A 21,184-nucleotide genomic window follows, 5' to 3' on the forward strand; every position below is an offset into this window, starting at 1 on the left:
AATCCGAAAACCCACGCTTTGATAGAATCAAGCGTTCAATTTCCAGGCAGTCAGCCTCAGAGAAATTAGGTTTGGATGGTTGAAAGGACCCTGAATTAGAAGGTCCTGCCTCAGAGGTAGAGACCATGGTGAACAGGACGACATGTCCACTAGGTCTGCATACCAGGTCCTGCGTGGCCACGCAGGCGCTATCAGAATTACCGATGCCCTCTCCTGTTTGATCCTGGCAATCAGTCGAGGTAGCAACGGAAATGGTGGAAACACATAAGCTATGTTGAAAACCCAAGGGGCTGCTAATGCATCTACCAGCACCTCTCCCGGGTCCCTGGACCTGGATCCGTAACAAGGAAGCTTCGCGTTCTGGCGAGATGCCATGAGATCCAGATCCGGTTTGCCCCAACGACGAATCAGTTGAGCAAATACCTCCGGGTGAAGTTCCCACTCTCCCGGATGAAAAGTCTGGCGACTTAGGAAATCCGCCTCCCAGTTCTCTACGCCTGGGATGTAAATCGCTGACAGGTGGCAAGAGTGAGACTCTGCCCAGCGAATTATCTTCGAGACTTCCAACATCGCTAGGGAACTCCTGGTTCCCCCTTGATGATTGATGTAAGCCACAGTCGTGATATTGTCCGACTGAAATCTGATGAACCTCAGTTTTGCTAATTGAGGCCAAGCTAGAAGAGAATTGAATATTGCTCTTAATTCGAGAATGTTTATTGGAAGGAGTTTCTCCTCCTGAGTCCACGATCCCTGAGCCTTCAGGGAATTCCAGACTGCTCCCCAGCCTAGAAGGCTGGCATCCGTTGTTACAATCGTCCAATCTGGTCTGCGAAAGGGCATTCCTTTGGACAGATGAACCGGTGACAACCACCAGAGAAGAGAATCTCTGGTCTCCTGGTCCAGATTTAGCAAAGGGGACAGATCTGAGTAATCCCCGTTCCACTGACTGAGCATGCATAGTTGCAGCGGTCTGAGATGCAGGCGCGCAAATGGCACTATGTCCATTGCCGCGACCATTAAGCCGATTACCTCCATGCACTGAGCTACTGATGGGCTTGGAACGGAATGAAGGACACAGCAAGCATTGAGAATCTTTGATAACCTGGACTCCGTCAGGTAAATCTTCATCTCTACAGAATCTATAAAAGAGTCCCTAGAAAAGGGACCCTTGTGAGTGGTAACAGAGAACTCTTCTCCACGTTCACTTTCCACCCATGCGACCTCAGAAATGCTAGAACTATCTCTGTATGAGACTTTGCATTCTGAAAACTTGACGCTTGTATCAGAATGTCGTCTAGGTACGGAGCCACCGCTATGCCTCGTGGTCTTAGTACCGCCAGAAGTGAGCCCAGAACCTTCGTAAAAATTCTTGGGCCGTGGCTAACCCGAAGGGAAGAGCCACAAACTGGTAATGCCTGTCTAGAAAGGCAAACCTTAGGTACCGATAATGATCTTTGTGAATCGGAATGTGAAGGTAAGCATCCTTTAAGTCCACTGTGGTCATATTGACCCTCTTGGATCATGGGTAGGATGGTTCGAATGGTTTCCATCTTGAACGATGGTACCCTTAGGAATTTGTTTAAGATCTTTAAGTCCAAGATTGGTCTGAAGGTTCCCTCTTTTTTGGGAACCACAAATAGATTTGAGTAAAATCCTTGTCCCTGTTCCGATCGCGGAACTGAGTGGATCACTCCCATGATTAAGAGGTCTTGTACACATTGTAGAAATGCCTCTCTCTTTACTAGGTTAGTTGATAACCTCGATAGATGGAACCTCCCTTGTGGAGGAGGTTTTGAAATCCAGAAGGTATCCCTGAGATATAATCTTTAACGTCCAGGGATCCTGCACATCTCTTGCCCAAGCCTGGGCGAAGAGAGAAAGTCTGCCCCCCACTAAATCCGTCTCCGGATAGGGGGCCCTGTCTTCATGCTGTCTTAGGGGCGGGAGTAGGCTTTCTGGCCTGCTTGCCCTTGTTCCATGACTGGTTGCCTTTCCAACCCTGTCTGTAACGAGCAGTAGTTCCTTCCTGTTTTGGAGCGGAGGAAGTTGATGCTGCTCCTGCCTTGAAGTTACGAAAGGCACGAAAATTAGACTGTTTGGCCTTTGGTTTGGCCCTGTCCTGAGGAAGGGTGTGGCCCTTACCTCCCGTAATGTCAGCAATAATTTCCTTCAAGCCGGGCCCGAATAAGGTCTGCCCTTTGAAAGGAATGTCAAGTAGCTTAGATTTGGAAGTTACATCCGCTGACCAGGATTTAAGCCAGAGCGCCCTGCGCGCCTGTATGGCGAATCCGGAATTTTTAGCCGTAAGTTTGGTTAGATGTACTACGGCATCTGAAACAAACGCTTTAGCTTGTTTAAGGGTTCTAACTTTGCTCAAAGCCTCATCCAAGGGCGCTGTGCGAATCGTCTCTTCCAGAGACTCAAACCAGAATGCCGCTGCAGCCGTGACAGGCGCAATGCATGCAAGAGGCTGTAATATAAAACCCTGTTGAACAAACATTTTCTTAAGATAACCCTCTAATTTTTTATCCATTGGATCTGAGAAAGCACAGCTATCCTCCACCGGGATAGTGGTACGCTTGGCTAAAGTAGAAACTTCTCCCTCCACCTTAGGGACCGTCTGCCATAAGTCTCGTGTGGTGGCGTCTATAGGAAACATTTTTCTAAATATCGGGGGAGGGGAAAAAGGCACACCGGGTCTATCCCACTCCTTACTAATAATTTCTGTAAGTCTTTTTGGTATAGGAAAGACGTCAGTACACACCGGTACCGCATAGTATCTATCCAACCTACACATTTTCTCTGGAATTGCCACCGTGTCGCAATCATTCAGAGCCGCTAATACCTCCCCTAGTAACACACGGAGGTTCTCAAGCTTAAATTTAAAATTTGAAATTTCTGAATCCGGTCTCCCTGGATCAGAACCGTCACCGACAGAATGAAGCTCACCGTCCTCATGTTCTGCAAATTGTGACGCAGTATCAGACATGGCTCTCGTGTCAGCGCGCTCTGTCCTTAACCCAGAGCTATCGCGCTTGCCCCTTAATTCGGGCATATTATATAATACTTCTTTCATAACATTAGCCATATCATGTAAAGTGATTTGTAAGGGCCTAGATGTACTTGGCGTCTCAATCTTACGCATCTCCCGAGCGGGAGACGCAGGTACTGACACGTGAGGAGAGTTAGGCGGCATAACTTCCCCCTCGTTGTCTGGTGATAGTTTCTCTATCGGTACAGATTGACTTTTATTCAAATCAATATCAAAACAATTGGTACACATCGTTCTATTGGGCTCCACATTGGCTTTTGAACATGATGAACAAACAGTTTCCTCTGAATCAGACATGTTTAAACAGACTTAGCAATGAAACTAGCAAGCTTGGAAATCACTTTCAATAAGTTTACAAGCAATATAAAAAACGCTGCAGCGCTTCAAAAATACAAATATAATTAAACAATCCTTAACAAGAAGTGTATTATTAGCAGAGGATTGCACCCATTAGCAAAAGGATGATTAACCCCTCAATACCCAAAACTGATAAAACTGATATCAATTAAGATTTAACGCTTTTAATCACAGTCAAACACACTGTCACAGATCTGCTGTGACTGATTACCTCCCTCAAAAATGAATTTTGCAGACCCCTGAGCTCTCTAGAGACGTCCTGGATCAAGGAGGAAGAAGCAGGAAGACTGTGCTAGAATTTTAACTGCGCAACAAGGCGCTAAAACAAGGTCCCTCCCACTCCTTTTACAACAGTGGGAGCCCTGATATAATGGTTTCTATGCAGAAAATATATGTTAGCCATGTGGAAAAAAATCATGCCCAAAGAGATCACCAAGTACCTCACAAAAACGAATAACATGCCAGTAAACATTTTATTAAAAAACAACATTTTCCAATGTCATGCAAATTTATCACTAAGCCTGCTACCAGTCGCTACCACTGCAGATAAGGCTTAAGTATTATTTCAGTTTTAACAGTATTTTCTCAGTCAAATTCTAGTCCCTAGAAAATAACTCGACTGCGCATACATTTATCAGCCTGATACCAGTTGCCACTACTGCATTTAAGGCTGTACTTACATCATACGGTAACAGCAGTATTTTCTTTGTCAATTCCATTCCCAGAAAATAATGTACTGCACATACCTCATTTGCGGAGGACCCCGCATGCTATTCCCAGTTTCTGAAGTTACCCCACTCCTCAGAATGTCGAGAACAGCCAGTGGATCTTAGTTACGCCTGCTAAAATCATAGAAAAAAAACGCAGGCAGTTTCTTCTTCCAAATACTGCCCGAGATAGAAAAACAGCACACTCCGGTGCCATTTAAAATAACAAACTTTTGATTGAAGAATAGTTAAGTAAAAACTCCAGCTCCTCTCGCGACCTCCTTTGTTGAGGGTTGCAAGAGAATGACTGGATATGACATGTGAGGGGAGGAGCTATATAGCAGCTCTGCTTGGGTGATCCTCTTGCAACTTCCTGTTGGGAAGGAGAATATATCCCATAAGTAATGGATGACCCGTGGACTGAACACACTTAACAAGAGAAAGATTATTAACAGTGATGGTTATGCAAAGCTGGTGAATGGGTAATATACTGATCATCTTTTTAAACAAAAACAAAAAAGTTTCAAGTAAATTTTAAGTGAGAATTTATTGGTTTATGACACCAGTGTATTTGTTCTTTATAGGGTAAATATTTCACTAAATCATACAGCTACAGGTTAATTTATATGTGCCGTGTTAAATCGTCCAACTGACAGTTGGCAATAGATCATTTTTATAAAACTTATATAAAAAAAACTATAAGATTATCTCAAATTATAAGAACTGAAATGTACGATTTATTTTTCTTTGCATAGGAAAAACTATGCCATATATTACGGATTTGAAATTACATTTTGCTTGGGCATCACTTTAGTTTTCTATCCCACTTATGCAGTAGAATATAAAACAAAACACAAGATACATGAAAAAAAAAATTAGAAAAACTGTTATAAAGCATTTTATTAATGCTTTTTTCATTCACATCATAAATAAAAAATGCAACATTTCCATAGTGATAATACATAATGCTGTACATTTGTTCACACTGTACAAAATTAAACACGTATATGAAGCACTAGAACAGAATGAAAGTGACAGCAGCACACGGCCTCCACTTATACGTGCAAATAAATATGTGCAATTAGAAGGTTAATCACAGGAGACTTCCCTGTGCTAGAATTCAGATTCCCAAGGGTATTTTAGAAAAATGAGAAAACAAAATATTTCCAACAGTTCAGTAATACAGAACAACCAAAAATAAGCTAAATGAGACAGATTTACAATTACTATTGTGCGCATCACAAAGTAACGGTTTTCCTGGATTATGAAGACATGCTACTGATTATAACATTTGTTCCTGAGGAACGAGGGTAAAAAACAAAATGCAGTGATTTTTTAATTTTTAAGACTTGACGTGTAGCTCCAGAGTAGGGTCACATAATCCTCCTGTCCCCAATCTGTACTCTGAGCACCCTTTGTATAGCACTTTATAATATGTTGGTTAATAACAAATAAAGAGCACATATATGTGATAAATGGAGATAATTTGACTGTTCTGCTCTACTGTGATTCAGCAGACAAGACATAGATTGTACCCTTGGGATTCTACTCTACATTTCAGCTATGCTGAAAAAAACTTGGAGGATTTGTGGAGGGGCTGCAGCAAACCTGAAAAAGTGAACCGATTTAAATTATATTTCTCTAATCTTTTGTATTGTATTACATTTCAGTGCAAAGATGGTGCATCGCTGTGTCATAATCTGAGGTTTGTGATTGGCATTTTACACTTCCCATTAAACTCATGCTCTATCTGCAGAATCAAGCTTAACATGAAATACTGTAGGTCTATAAAATGGATCCTCCAGTGTGCTGCTAAATGAGAAGAGTCTAAGTTTCTTCACATCTTAAAATAAATAACAATGTAGCCATCATTGTGTTGGCTACCCTATCCTTTTCACTTGGGTATGTACTTGTATAAATCAAAGGCTCCAAAAAATGAAACTAATATACTCATGATACAGTAAGATCTGCACCTTTATAAGTCTGATACAGAATAACATTCCTCAGAGGTCGGCATTTTTTTTTTCTATATATATATATATATATATATATATATATATATATATATATATATATATATATATATATATATATATATATATATATATATATATATATATATATTTAAAGTTTTCAGTTAATTGTTGAAAAGGTATCCACAGGAACATTAATAAGGCGAAATGATCAAGTGCCACAAAATGAGCTGCCTGCCCAATAAGGCAGGTGAGCGAGAGTCTAAATAAGGCTTGTTGCATTATTGTTTTAATTACAACAGTTTCACAAAGCAGCCGACCCCAGTCTGGCTTAGGACTTCGCTTTAGCAGGCTGAGGTGTAGGTTGTCAGAAGCACCACAGGTTGGCCAACAGATGCTTTTATAAAAAAAAAAAAAAAAAACTATTCCAGGTCCTGTAAGTTAATTGTGCTTCCTGTGAACTGGGAGTTATCAGAGGCGGCATCGTCTTCTGTCGAGGTGGCAGGTTCCTGCAGTAACAATGAAATCATGAACACAGTTAGCAGATCATTAGACGTGTGGCATAAAGGAAAGACCTTATAATGAGAACATAAAGCAATCGCTATAGACTTCAAACCATAAGAGCGTTCTTCCTATGCATTCCCATTTGATCATCTCACTATCTCTTACATGCTCTTTCCCATATGGAAATAAACTGTGGCAGAAATTATAGACCAAGTACATATCTTATGCCATAAGACAACTTGTAGCCAAAGTAAAAAGCTGTTATGTTACTCTTTTCACATTTGCTATGTAACTACTTCAAAAATTAAAACATCGACCTCCGTTATGAAACGAACCTGGTGTTGAACCCTGGTCAAGGGTTTTAAAAGAGCAGGATCCAAGAACATTCTATTTGCGTAATATTCAGACTGACCTTACTAAATCACTTGTTAAATAAGAGACCTTAAATTCCCACCATTACTGGTAATGTTAAGAGTAGTTGTTAGGGCTGCACGATTAATCGCGAATGCAGTTTTAAACAGAGATTAATCGCTGCGGTTTCAAAACCTCAAGAGTATTCGATTTATAACCCCATCCACTATGATGTCACCTATGACGTACAAAAGGGCTCCGTGGCAGCTACATGCGGGTAAGGGGGGGTGGCAGTGACTTAGCAGTGCTGTACTAGCACATGGTGACTGACTGAGCTGAGGCTGAGGGGGGGGGGGGGGGCAGCAGTGTCTGAACTAGCTGGAGGGATAGCCAGCCATGCAGTGCTGAATGGACTAGCAGCGTTTTCTTGTACGGTGCAGCCGGTGAGTGACTCTGGTAGTGTTGTGTAGTGGGAGTCACATGGCATAGGTCACCATTGCAAGATAAAGAGCTTGTCTCCTCTGCATTAGAATCATACTGCAAACTATAGAGCTCAGCTGGCTTACTTTACACACTATTATGGTTTACTATAGAGACATTACTGCAGAGTATAGAGCTTACTAGGATTTTATATAACCGATTAGTACATATGTGGTTTGTATTTTTATTCTGCTAGAGTGTATTGGACATTGAGAAGCATGTACATTAAGATTTTGTAGTCTTAAATACATTTTTTATTGAAAAATGAAGGTGTTAGTCATTTATAAGACAATAGCGATTAAATCGCAATTGATTTATTTTGAAATAAATTGCGATTTTTTTTGTCCATTTTGCCCATCCCTAGTAGCTGGCCTCTGTATTGGCAACAAAAGAAAGCCATTCTTACCTGAAGGATATGAACTGGCAAGTCTGTTAGCTGTGAGTGTGAGGCGGGTGACTGGGCATTCAGTTGGAATGGCATGTCCCCGTCTGCTGTTGGGTCATCCTACAAAGTCAATATTAATAGATATTGTAACTGCAAAAAGTCGCATGTAAACGGTTTGATAAAAACACACTTTTTGGATTAATGTACCAGTCTACTCCAAAATTAGTATTGTAAAAAAAGATGGATAACCCCCCTTTACTACCCATTCCCCAGTTTAGCACAACCAACATGGTTATATTAATATACTTATTACCTCTGTGATTACCTTGTGTCAAAGCTTCTGCAGACTGCCCCTCATCTCAGGGTTGTTTACGACTTGCATTTTAGCCAATCAGTGAGATCTCATTCGTAACTAGGTATGTGCCTTTGGATCCTTCATGAGAATCCGAATGAGGAAGTAAGCAGATGCTCGTTCCCTTTGGATATATGTTTAGCCAGATTGATTCCTGTAAAAGATCCCCAACTCTAAGATCTGTGCAAATCCAGATCTTAGAGTGGGGATCTTTTACAGGATTCAATCCGGCTCCAAAAATATCTGAAGAGAACGAGAGGCTTCTTACTTCTGCACATACCTATTCGTAACTCCACAACAGTGAGCACAGTGTTATCTATATGATACATTAAAGGGGCACTAAACCCAAATTTTTCTAACCCCTAATTTACTCCTATTAATTTTTTCTTTGTTCTCTTGCTATCTTTATTTAAAAAAAGAAAGCATCTACGGTTTTTGGTTCAGGACTCTGGACATCACTTTATTAGTGGATCAATTTATCCACCAATCAGCAAGAACCCAGGTTGTTCACCAAAAATGGGCCGGCATCTAAACTTACATTCTTGCATTTCAAATTAAGATACCAAGAGAATTTTAAAAAATTGCTAATCGGAGTCAATTAGAAAGTTGATTAAAATGTCATGCTCTATCTGAATCACGAAAAGAAAAAAAATTGGGTTCAGTGTCTCTAACTAGATCTGTCTTGCTGTGAAAATCTTATAAAATGGACGGAGATAAAGGCAGCCTGCATGGGCTTAAAAAACAGGCAGAAATGTAAAGGTCATAAAATATATTAATACAACAATGTTGGTTGTGCAAAGCTGAGGAATGGGTAGTAAAAGAGTTCTCTTTTTAATCAAAAAATGTGGGAGTAAACTGTCCCTTTAAGGCTATGTACAGTAGTTCAAAAACCCCCAGGAATAACTCTAAAGTGTAACAAATACTAGGAAGATAAGGGTTTTTACAGACCGATAGCACATCTGTATTTGGAACACCTATTAGTGTACTGAGAGGAAACGGCAAAGTTCTTTCTGGCAGATGCGGTAGACAAAGCACAGACATATGTTAAGGGCAACAGAAAGACAAACCTTGCAGTAGGATGGAAAGATCAGGTGTGATTAACAGGTACATTCTGGTTCTCTACCATGGCCCAGGGACAGCGCTGGCACCAACTCACCTGCAGAAGCTGAATCTGCACAAACTGTGACCCAACAGCTGGGTCTCGCAAGGTCAGGCCCACGTTAGGCACCACAGCACCGCTACAGAACCGGCTGCCTGGGATTACAGAGGATGGGGTGGCTGGGCCTGGCTTCACTCCTTTACTTTTCCTTTGTGTAGGCGAAGACCCTTTAGCAAGGTGAAAAGTAAAGGGCATCAGTCACTCTCACCGGACCCAGTATCAGTTACAGAAGCATCACCTCTATCACCTACATCTTGCAATGAGCTTATTCAAGGTGCGTTATGTTGCAGTTTTGTGCTTCTCCTGCGCTACACTGGCTGCAAGTTAGACGCAGTAAACTAACAACAATATTCTCTTGCAATACACAAACTAAGTGAGTGGGTTTTTCTAACCACCACCTTATTTACTGAAATAGTTTTACCAACAATTCGCCCCCCCCCCCCTTCCACCACATGCATTTTCATAGATCCCACTTGGCAGGACACTCCCCCATCTCCACTATCTTTTTTGCAGCCACATGCAGTGTTCAAGGGGGGCGAAGGTTCACTTGGGGTGGATGCCCCTGGCTATACGTCAGACTAGAATACCAGAGAGGTGGGAGTGTGCTCTTAGAGCTTTGGGAATCTTTGCCTCCTCCTAGTGGCCAGAAGTAATAGCTTGTAGACTCACCACCATGAGATAAGCATAAAGATTGTTTTTGGGTTACATGCCCCTTTAACAACATTAGAAATAAATGTAGTGGTAGGAAACGCCTTGTTTCTGTAGTTAATTTTATACTGGAAAAGAAAAATGGCCTCAAACATAATGAATAATAACATTCCTTCTCATTTTAAAATATGTTTCAACAAAAAACAAAGCATTGTTTTAAATTTGGTTACTGTTCTGTCACACTAAATATAAATTGATTATTGGAATAAAAATCTTATCTGTATTATCGGCAGGATGCAGACACACAAGACTTACCTGTGTTGTTGGTACAGCCCTGTTTTTTGCTTTTCGCCAGCTGAATGGCTCTATAATCCGTCCTGGCTGAGCCACCACTGTCCTAGTAACACCAAAAAAAGCTAATTAGTTACAATGCTGTGGAGAGGTATGCAGCAAGCAACAATCACATTCAATGTAATCTCCCTAGCTGCAATTACTAAATTAAACCCACGTCCACCCTATTGCTGATTAAGCCTTCAGAGTCTTTACTAAGCTCCCTCCCTTTTTTTTTTCTTCTCCACAGCAGAGAAATTTCCTGTTGCCAAACGTTTTCAGGGAATTTCTCTCTTGTTCACCACACACCCTCATACACCATCCTCTCCAGTGCTTTACCTTTACAGGTAACAACAAATTAATTTGTCTTCAATTTGAATTGTGCTTATTAGAGAGTCCATTCACCTATCACATCTGATATTAGACTATAAAGTTGCCCCACTGTCTTATACAGCTTGTGCACACCTGTTTATCACACTGCTCGCTTCAGATTTCTAATCTCATTCAGTGTTTTCTCCAGGACATATTTAATGTGCATACACTACAGAGACTGCGCTTTTTAGCACGGATTAAAACTACCTTTGTGTATGTAATGCACCCCTGTACTGCACCGTGTATACAACATAAAACATGATACATGGTCCCATACCAGTAAGGAGCTCCCAGCACCAGCATTGTATTCGGTTTCCTTCTGTGAGCTGTAGCTGCCTGTGGGGTTCGGGAATACAAACTGTGTCACGACTTTACTTCCTTCTTGCTGACCCATGACCTCTGATGGGGGTAAGATGCTTCTGTCTGCTTTGGTCTGTGTCAGTACCTCTGGCACAGAGCTAGTTACCCCAAGACTGACAGATGGTGTCAGGGTAGATGTTTCTACGGAAAGGCTGTTGCTAGAAGTAAGCCCATGAAGATCCTGACTTGAGCTTCTCATAGATAATGATGCCAATGACCCCAACGCCTCTGCATTCACAGTCTGTACATCGTCCAGATTTAGGGCACTCTGTTGTAAAATGGAAGCCGCAGCTCCCAGCAGGAGTGAGCTGTCCAAGGTGTGAGGGTTTTCACTGTTTGACACCAATACAAGGGGATCCACAGGTTGCACTAAAGAGGTGGCGTTAGCCGTCAAGTTACCTCCCAATGTGGATCCCACAGATGACACGTCAATTGTTAGTATCCCAGAGTTGACCAATGCCAGATCAGGTGAAATTCCAGATGCATTAGAAGTAATGTTGGTGAAAAGAGATGAAAGGTCCAAATTACTGAGGTCAGTTTGTCCTGAACTTGTGAGCTCACTGCTGGGTGTAAGAGAGCTGGTGGCTTCCAGCTGACTCAGTAGATCTACAAAAAACAAGTTTTCAGAATATTTCTGCACGGTATTCTAGCTTGATAACTGTTTCATTAAAAGGAGCACAGGTACCCTACACAAAATGAGTTACAATCAGGTCTGCAGACAAGTCATATTTATACAAACATTTCTGAGAACAACAAATGCTGCTTGTGACTGTTCTAGGCTGAGCTATGTGTCTTTACACAATCAATTTACTCAGACAGGTTGTTCAGCTTACAGCACCGACTTATATTTCCCTAAGTTACACTCCATTTCATGTAATTCAAACTCAGAATTTTTCTATATTTACTTTTTAAACCCGTTACTCTGCTGGTTAGGGCATCCTTAAAATGTTGTCTGCACCATCTAAAAAGGACCATTGTTAAATTAACCAGCACTGTTATATTAATACACTTTTTACCTCTGATTACCTTGTATCTAAGCCTCCGCAGACTGCCCCCTTATCACATGACTATTATCTATTGACTTGCATTTTAGCCAATTAGTGCTGTGTCCTGCAAAGCAAATTAAAAAAAAAAAATCATGTGATAAGAGGCTGTCTGTAGTGGCTTAGAAACCGGCAGAAATTTAGAGGTTTAAATGTTATAAAATATATTAATATAACAATGTTGGTTGTGCAAAGCTGGGGAATGGGTAGTAAAGATGTTATCTATCTTTTTAGACAACAATTTTGGTGTAGACCGTCCCTTTAAAAGGAAAACAATTTTGTTGGTCCTATTATCAAAACCAGCACTTTGATTACAAGCAAAAGATTCTATGCTTAGTGGTTTATCACTGGAGCAAAGTAACAATGTAAAGGAATACAAAACTTAATTTCAATAAGCAAATCTGCAGCATCACAGGACGTTCCTCTTCGCTAAACCTTAACAGCAGCAATATCAGAATCCCCTCTGAAAACAGCAAAATGGTGAAAATGTTCGTTAAACATAATATAAAGCAGTGGCTACTGCAACGCAAATCACTATTGTGTGCGCGTACGGTGGCACTAACCTTGGCTGAAGTTGTGCTGCTTCACCATGTGTGACTTCAGGCTCTGTTTGGAGGTAAAGACCTTGCTGCAACTGGACACCAGGCAACGAGTCTTTGCTGCGTCCACATCCTGCAGGTGTTTCTTTGAGTGGATGTACAAACTGCTCCTGGCAGAAAACTTCGCCCCACAACCTGAAAGTTAACACAAGTAATGGTAATGTAGCGAATAGATGCGGCATGTCTCCTGACTACAGATAAAGCATGACAGGGCTACCCAGCCTACGTACAACAAAAAGTTGTAATCACCTACAGCCCGAAAATAGACCGCCCCTTACAACGGTCAAAATATAAAAAACACAAGGAAAAGGGGCGCTAAAGGCAGTAGTGCAAAATTTGATGAATAAAATACAATAGACAAATACAAAAAAGGATAACATAATTTATGTAAGAACTTTTCTTTCATATTGGCAAGAGCCCATGAGCTAGTGACGTATGGGATATACATTCCTACCAGGAGGGACAAAGGTTCCCAAACCTCAAAATGCCTATAAATACACCCCTCACCACACCCACAATTCAGTTTAACAAATAGCCAAGTAGTGGGGTGATAAAATAAGTAGAAAAGCATACAAAAAGGAACTAGAATTAGAATTGTGCTTTTATACAAAAAAACATAACCACCATAAAAAGGGTGGGCCTCATGGACTCTTGCCAATATAAAAGAAATTAATTTAGCAGGTAAGTTCTTATATAAATTATGTTTTCTTTCATGAAATTGGCAAGAGTCCATGAGCTAGTGACGTATGGGATAGAAATACCCAAGATGTGGAAGTCCACAGAAGAGTCACTAGAAAGGGAGGGAAAAAAATAACAGCAGCTATTTCCACTGAGAAATTAAAAGGGACAGTCAACAACAGAATTTTTGTTGTTTAAAAAGATAGATAATCCCTTTATTACCCATTCCCCAGTTTTGCGTAACCAACACAGTTATAATACACGTTTTTTCTCTGTAATTATCTTGTATCTAAGTCTCTGCTGACTGCCCCCTTATTTCAGTTCTTTTGACAGACATGCAGTTTAGCCAATCAGTGCTCACTCCTAGGTCACTTTACGTGCATGAGCTCAATGTTATCTATATGAAACATGTGAACTAATGCCCTCAAAATGTATTCAGATTAGAGGCAGTCTTCAAGGTCCAAGAAATTAGCATATGAACCTCCTAGGTTTAGCTTTCAACTAAGAATACCAAGAGAACAAAGCAAAATTGGTGATACAAGTAAATTGGGAAGTCGTTTAAAATTGCACGCCCTATTTAAATCATGAAAGGTTTTTTTTGGACTTGACTGTCCCTTTAAATCCACACAATAAATAAGTGTTCCTTGAAAACACTTAAATCAAAAGCAGTAGAATCAAACAAACAGCTGCCTGAAGAACTTTTTCTACCAAAGACTGCATCAGAAGAAGCAAATACATCAAAATGGTAAAAACAAAAGTATGCAAAGAAGACCAAATTACTAAAATTTGGCGCCAAGAATAACGCATTACGCAAAAGGAAGTTACAATTTTTTGGGGCAAAACTAACACCAGGAAATGACAACTCACGTCAACGCGATTTCGTGCCAAAACAACCAGCGTCAATAAAGACGCAGGAAATGCCGAAACTTGCACCAAGGCGCAACTTTGCGGCCAAAAATTTTGCGCCAAAAATGACGCAATAAAAAATATTTTGCGCTCTCAAAAAGCCTAGATTTGCCCACGAAAAAATGAAAGTCAAATTGAAAAAAACTGAACCCCAGGTAAGAAAAAAGTTTAAATAAACTTCCCAAACATGATTCCAATACTGAAACTGTTTAGACTGCAAAGGGAAATGCACATAGACCTGACCCATGGAAAATATAAGTACAATACATATATTTAAAACTTTATATTAATACATAAAGCGAAAACCATAGCTGAGAGTGTCTTAAATAATGATACATACTTACCGAAAGACGCCCATCCACATATAGCAGATAGTTTTCAGTACTGGTTTGGCCATCAGCAGAGCAATGGTATATAAGAGTATAGCATCGATCTGAAAAGGGAGGTAGGAGATGAAACCCTACGACCGATAGAGAACCCTTGAAAAGATTTCCCACAAGGAAAACCATAAAATCAATAGGCGATACTCCCTTCACATCCCTCTGAAAAACACTGTACTCAGAGGAATTGGGCTTCAGAATGCTTAGAAGCGCTTACCATAGAGAAATCATAAAAAACAAGCACAAAAACTTACTTCACCACCATAGGAGGCAAGTTAGTAAAACTGAATTGTGGGTGTGGTGAGGGGTTGCACCTTCCTGGTAGGATTGTATATCCCATACGTCACTAGCTCATGGGCTCTTGCCAATTACATGAAAGAAAGAATATTTAAATAAACCTAAAAAAAAAAAAAAAATAAGGATATGAATAGACCAGAAAACACATAATAAAGCCAGATTTATGTCTCCCTAAATATAAAAGGTACCTTACTAGAATAAATTGTCATTTTGTGGACGAGACAGGGGTTGTAGTAACGCTAGTGATAAAATGTAAAGTTCTAACTAATTAGAACATGTAAATGTTTCACTATAATGATCCTTTAACCCTCAGCTAAAGCTGACATGATAGGCTAAAAAAAAAAAAAAAAAAAAAAAAAAAGTGTAAAGTTAAAACTTGCTCAAAACTGCACAGTTGAGTTGTGTAGAGCGTCTCAACAGGCTATTTAAATCATGTGTACATGGTCATACTAATAGCTTGTGTAATGTAGCTGTCAGCACCTCCAGCTACTGTGCATAATAGAGCAGCATTCAGTATATGGGCTGTAAGCCGCACACGCACAGTGCCAAGGGGCTTACAAGGAGCACGGCTTATGTATTAGTATTTCAGCTACTGTGCTTTCTAGAGCTGCATTCAGTATATGGGCTGTAGGCCGTACACAGTGCCAAGGGGCTTACAAGGAGCACGGCTTATGTATTAGTATTTCAGCTACTGTGCTTTCTAGAGCTGCATTCAGTATATGGGCTGTAGGCCGTACACACAGTGCCAAGGGGCTTACAAGGAGCACAGCTTATGTATTAGTATTTGAGCTATGAGGCCTGTGACCTCAACACTAGGAGAACATTTCTCACTTATCTCATATATACCCCTCTGTCCACACATTTGTCAACAGTAATTTAATACATTTAAAGCTAAAGCAAAAAATAAAAATCGGAAACTTCTTCCAAATAAAATGAGACATGTAATGACCTAATATTCTCAATTTGTAACTATGCTGCTGGGAATTATGGGGTAATAGTTCTTGGCACAATATTTTTTTGTATAAAAAGGTATCTACAAATATATTCAGTTATAAAGTTGCAATCTTTAAACCGTATAATCATGTTTTGACTTATAACTACCATAAAAGGATATGGCTGGTAATATTGGGTATTTGATAAATAAAAAAAACAAAAAAGTGAATCCAATGAGAAAGCAGCCTGAGGTTTCAATCACATGCATCATACTAGTATCCAGAACTGCCTCAGATGTGTCTCTTAGAGGGAGTTACCTAATTTATAGTCATAAGACACCAGTGATACAAAAAGAATATTGCGTGAGCAGTAACAGCACAATCTCTTGCACCGCTTGTGGTGCCAGAGGGTACTAATGTCATGACATAGAGAGATACTGCATGACATGGTAACTCTGCAAGCAAGCTAATCATTATAGACATTTACTGATCCCCTGACTGCAGATTACTTCCAGCAAACACCTTTAAAAATAAAACGTACCTTCTACAGGGCACTCAAATGGCTTGGTACCCAGATGAGTGATGCTGTGACCCTTTAGGTGCTCAGCTCTGGTGAAGGATTTTCCACAACCTTCTACAGTGCAGTGGTAACGCCGGTCATCTTCATGCTTCCTGGGATCAAAGGAACAAATGGTTAAAAGTCCAGTAGAGTAGTTTTATCATCACCAGCTGTAGAGATACAAATACGTATGTGCAGCAACCTTGTGATCAATAAACCATCAGCAAAAGCAGGTAAAAAGCTGCAATTATGAACTTCTCTCATTCACCCTCAAAGATAAATAAACCTGGCTGGCTCTGCATTTAAAAAGCCAGACCCCCTGTAGTTTGATAAATTAAGCTGCTTAAAAATATTTTGTGGAGAAGCTTTTAAGTTACTTATTGTATGTGTAAACTTACAGACTGCTCACACTGTTCTTTAGTTACTAGGTATAACTGGGGGAAAAGAATCATGTGTAGTCGGAAATTTTTCTACACAATGTGGTGATGCCCTGGCTAAGGTGAGAACAAGTCAATACAGCATTCAAAGATTTGCAGGCTGTACTGAAGAGCTATACAATATGGCTTCCCTTTGCCTTGCACGGGGACAACCACCCAGACTGCGGTCTTTGCCTTGTGAGGGCAACACCAACACTGCGGGTCCTTCCCTTTGCCTTACACAAGGATTATCAATGTCTCAAATTGTTTTCTGCACATAAAAAAAAATAAATGTACAGAACAAGTGTTATGCCCATATAGAAAGACTCATTTGTTGGAAGGAATATTTATTAGACTGGTGTTAAAGGATGATTTTGGAAGAATTCAGCTTATAGCACCATCACTATTAGATGAAATCCTTTATTGGGATCTGTGAGGCTCGGCACTCAAAAGCAGTAACTTTTTCAGAAAGAGACAAAACACCACCATGCTTGATGTGATGTCAGCATCATGTGACCAAAGGCACATGAAACTCACAATTGTTCTTTTAGGATTCAGAGAGAATACAATTTTAAACAAGTTTTCAACAATGCACTACTGGAAGCATTGGGTGAAGCAATAAAATGAGGCATATATGTACAGCCACCAAGCAACTCTTGAGCCTACCTAGGTATTGTTTACACCAAAGGATACCATGATAACAAATCTAATAAGATAATAGAAGTAAATTTGAAAGTTGTTTAAAATCACCTGCTCGATTTAAATAAATGAAAAAAATAAGATGTCCCTTTAACTCTGTCTTGTACCATTAATCTTAGAGCACCAAAGAAGGTTCTGTGGTTACAATTGTAATGCTCCTCTGTCAACTCTCTATGTTAACCCCTTAAGGATGGGCATTTCAGACAAAAACTTCCAAAAGACCAGAGCATTTTTAGCATCACTACATTTAAACAGAAATAGAGCGATTTTTTTATATTTACCCCTCAAAACTATATATTTCTCTTATACAAGATACGACGAGTCCACGGATTTCACCCTTACTTATGGGATATCGCCTCCTGGTCAGCAGGAGGAGGCAAAGAGCACCACAGCAGAGCTGTATATATAGCTCCTCCCATCCCTCCCACTCCAGTCATTCATTTTGCCTGCGTTAGTGATAGGAAGAGGTAAAGTGAGGTGTTAGATTCTTCAATCAAGAGTTTGTTTATTTTTAAAGTAGTGCCTCTGAGTGCTACTTTGTTCTGACCAGATCAGTCTCTTCCATAACAAAAGAGAAGCATTTAGTGGCTTTAGAGCGATGGGAACTTGGACAATTTTCACTGCGCCTCCCATGTATTTGTTTGCTACCCCTACCAAGAAAACCTGAGGGATATTTACTCAGGATTTTCTTCTTCATTACAGGGCCATGTGAGGGAGAGGACCTCACACACCTGGAGACTGCCTTACTGTCCAACAGGAGATGAGGGAAGTGCTAACTTTATACTGGGGGTGAGAGTCTCAGAAAGAAGTTGGGCAGGGGATACTGTGGGACAGTTACACGCAAGGGTTAGCTCTCTCTGCATTGCTAAAGGAAAAGGAAGCCATGCATTGAACGAGCCATGTGTGTATAAAAAGCCTTCTCTGTAGAGCTAGTAAGAACAAGGCTCAGTGTGAGGCGATACATGAGACTGGGGTTGTTGTATATATCCTCCAGAGTTAAAGTTAAGCATGACTCTGCTCTTGCATTACTTTCCTCCCAGTGGTTTAATTATAGCCGACCGGGAGTTCTCATATTGCTGGGCTAGAGTGGGGTTCAGTAGCGTAAGGGCTTAGGTTATTTCTCTCGGCGGTTTCCTTATAGCCGACCGGGAGATCTATTATGGCCACAATTTATAAGCTATGCTTGTATGGCTTAATGTTTGGGAATCTGCTTTTAATTATACAGATTCAACTGTTTGGTGCTTTTAAGTTTCCCTGTAGGCAGTTTTTATTATATAAATGGCGACCGGGAGAGGATACTGATAACGTTGGGCGGAGTTTTGACGCCTTTTTTAGTTGCGCACTTTATAGGTCTGATTACACCGGACAGCTTTTGAAGGAGCTTATTCTGGAATGTTTACCCAGTTTTGTTAAAAGCAATGGGAGCTTCGTGCTACAGGTGTGTTATAGTGTTTTGCTACTTGTCTTTTCTTTCATAGTTTTTTTCGGTTGTTTCAGCCTGACACGCCCACGATGGGCGTAGCTAGGCTATGATACCGAAGGTTTTACACGCCCCTTTTTTTATGCCGTTCCAGGAACACACTGATGGGCTATTACTTGGGGGTATTGCATAATGCTTGAATGCTTTCTTGCAATAGTAGTGTACAGTTTACACAATGTTCTGTGTCCTCAGTTGTAGTTACACAGTTAAATTGCCCTACTCCATTGTTTTTCATTTTTACATAGTGATTAAACATATAGGGGGTGTCTATAATAATTAAAGTATTTACCTTCATTTATTATGACTTGGAACGAAGTTGCATTTAAAGTGTCGTTCTTTTTTCAATTAAAGTGACAGTACCGTTTTTTTTGTGGGGTCCCGTTTATTTGATACATGCTGCTGTTTATGATATATTACAGCTTGGTACTTAACAGAGATCAAGTGTTCTCATAAGATAATGATCTTTTTCTCCCACATGCGGTACTCTGCGGTTCCTTGCAGCACAAGTCTGGAATAGGTTTCCAGAAGGGTTACCATAATGCTTGAATAATTTTGGTCACAGAAATGAGGTTTTCAATATTACACTCTTGTTATTTCTATGAGTTGCTGTAGAGGAAAAAGGTTATCCTTTTAAAATTTAAAGAGATAGTATGCTCTGCGGTTCTTAATGTCTGGTTCTAGCAATGACAGTAATAAGATGCACTTTTTATTTTACAGAGAGTGCATTTTTTGTGTGAAAATGTCCTTATCCAAATTGGATCCTTTGGGACTATAGGATGGTATAAAGACACAAATGAATTTAGCCGGTCAGGTAGCTCTACAATTGCTATGACACTAGGGCTTAACTCTGTAGCAACCCAGGGGTTGCAGGTTCGATTTCAGTGGTCCTGTGGCTTGCAGCTCAAGGGTTGCTGATCGCATCCCGGTGCTAGCTGACCATTTTATTAATATTGACAGCATAAGAACCTTGAGAAGGTTCGGTTTTGATCCGCGGGACCTTATGGGTACAACCTTGGTCTGCAGATGTGTCTTCTAAGACTAAACTCCTTTCTATTCCTTGCAAGGGCAAATCCTTGTTCAGTTCTGTTCTCGGGCTACTTCTGTAGCATAGCGGGCATTGACACGGCATATGAAAAGGGTACCCCGAGTTCAATACCCTTTATCACGCAGGATAAGACAGTGGAAACTTTCTAAGCCTGCATGGAGGCCCAACCCTTCTTGGAAGCCTAGGCAAACCAAGAAGTCTGAAAGTGAGACTAAGTCAGCGTGACGGCATGCCTCCGATCCAAGGCCGGATCTGGTAGGGGGGCAGACAATCCCTTTTTGTTCAGGTTTGGATAAGTGACCTGAAGGATCCCTGGACAATAGAAAAACGTGTCTCAAGGGTACCCAGAGGAAGGTTTCTTCTTTCACGATTGTCTGTAGACCAGATAATAAGAGGCGTTCTTAAGTTGTGTAAAAGACCTCTCCTCCATGGGAGTAACTTGTCCCGTTCCAATACAGGAACAGGGGTTTTTCTCCAATCTTTTGGTTTTTCCAATAAAGAGGGAACGTTTTGACTCATTTTAGATCGCAAGAGACTAATCAAGTTTCTAAGAGTGCCATCCCTCATGATGGAGACTATTCGGACAATTCTTCCAATGATCCAGGAGGGTAAATATATGACTACCGTTGACATAAAGGATGCATATCTTCATATTCCTATCCACAGAGATCATTACAAGTTCCTGAGGTTTGCCTTTCTGGACAAACATTTCCAGTTTGTGGCCCTTTCGGTCTGGCCACGGCACACAGAATTTTCACAAAGGTTTTGGGGTCTCTGCTGGCGGTTCTCAAGCTGCAGGGCATTGCAGTAGCCCCTAATCTGGACGACATTCTGATCCAGGCGTCGTTTTATCAGCTGACAAAGTCTCATACCGACATTGCCCTGTCCTTTCTAAGAACTCAAGGGTGAAGGTGAATTTAGAAAAGAGTTCACTAATTCCACAGACAAGGTTTCCTTTCCTGGGAACTCTAATTGACTATCCATGAAGATCTTTTTGACGGAAGTCAGAAAGTTAAAGATTCTGAATACATGCCGATCCCTTCAGTCCAATCCTCGGCCGTCAGTGGCTCAGTGCATGGAGGTAATTGGATTAATGGTGGAAGCAATGGACATCATTCCA

General features: G+C 40.6%; 1 protein-coding gene across 1 annotated transcript in view; it reads right to left on the minus strand.

Moving 5' to 3' along the window:
• Positions 1–6,497: 6,497 nt before the first annotated feature.
• Positions 6,498–21,184, minus strand: part of LOC128666328 (zinc finger protein ZXDC) — a 29,232-nt gene continuing 14,545 nt past the window's right edge. The window contains exons 4-10 of the mRNA XM_053720848.1: positions 16,407–16,537; positions 12,637–12,807; positions 10,948–11,636; positions 10,284–10,365; positions 9,318–9,487; positions 7,831–7,929; positions 6,498–6,598 (exon numbers count right to left, since the gene is read on the minus strand). Coding sequence (XP_053576823.1) covers positions 6,512–6,598; positions 7,831–7,929; positions 9,318–9,487; positions 10,284–10,365; positions 10,948–11,636; positions 12,637–12,807; positions 16,407–16,537 — 1,429 coding nt within the window. The 3' untranslated portion in view covers positions 6,498–6,511. The remainder of the gene's footprint in view (positions 6,599–7,830; positions 7,930–9,317; positions 9,488–10,283; positions 10,366–10,947; positions 11,637–12,636; positions 12,808–16,406; positions 16,538–21,184) is intronic.

This window comes from Bombina bombina, chromosome 7, assembly GCF_027579735.1.
Source record: "Bombina bombina isolate aBomBom1 chromosome 7, aBomBom1.pri, whole genome shotgun sequence".
Classification (NCBI taxonomy): domain Eukaryota; kingdom Metazoa; phylum Chordata; class Amphibia; order Anura; family Bombinatoridae; genus Bombina; species Bombina bombina.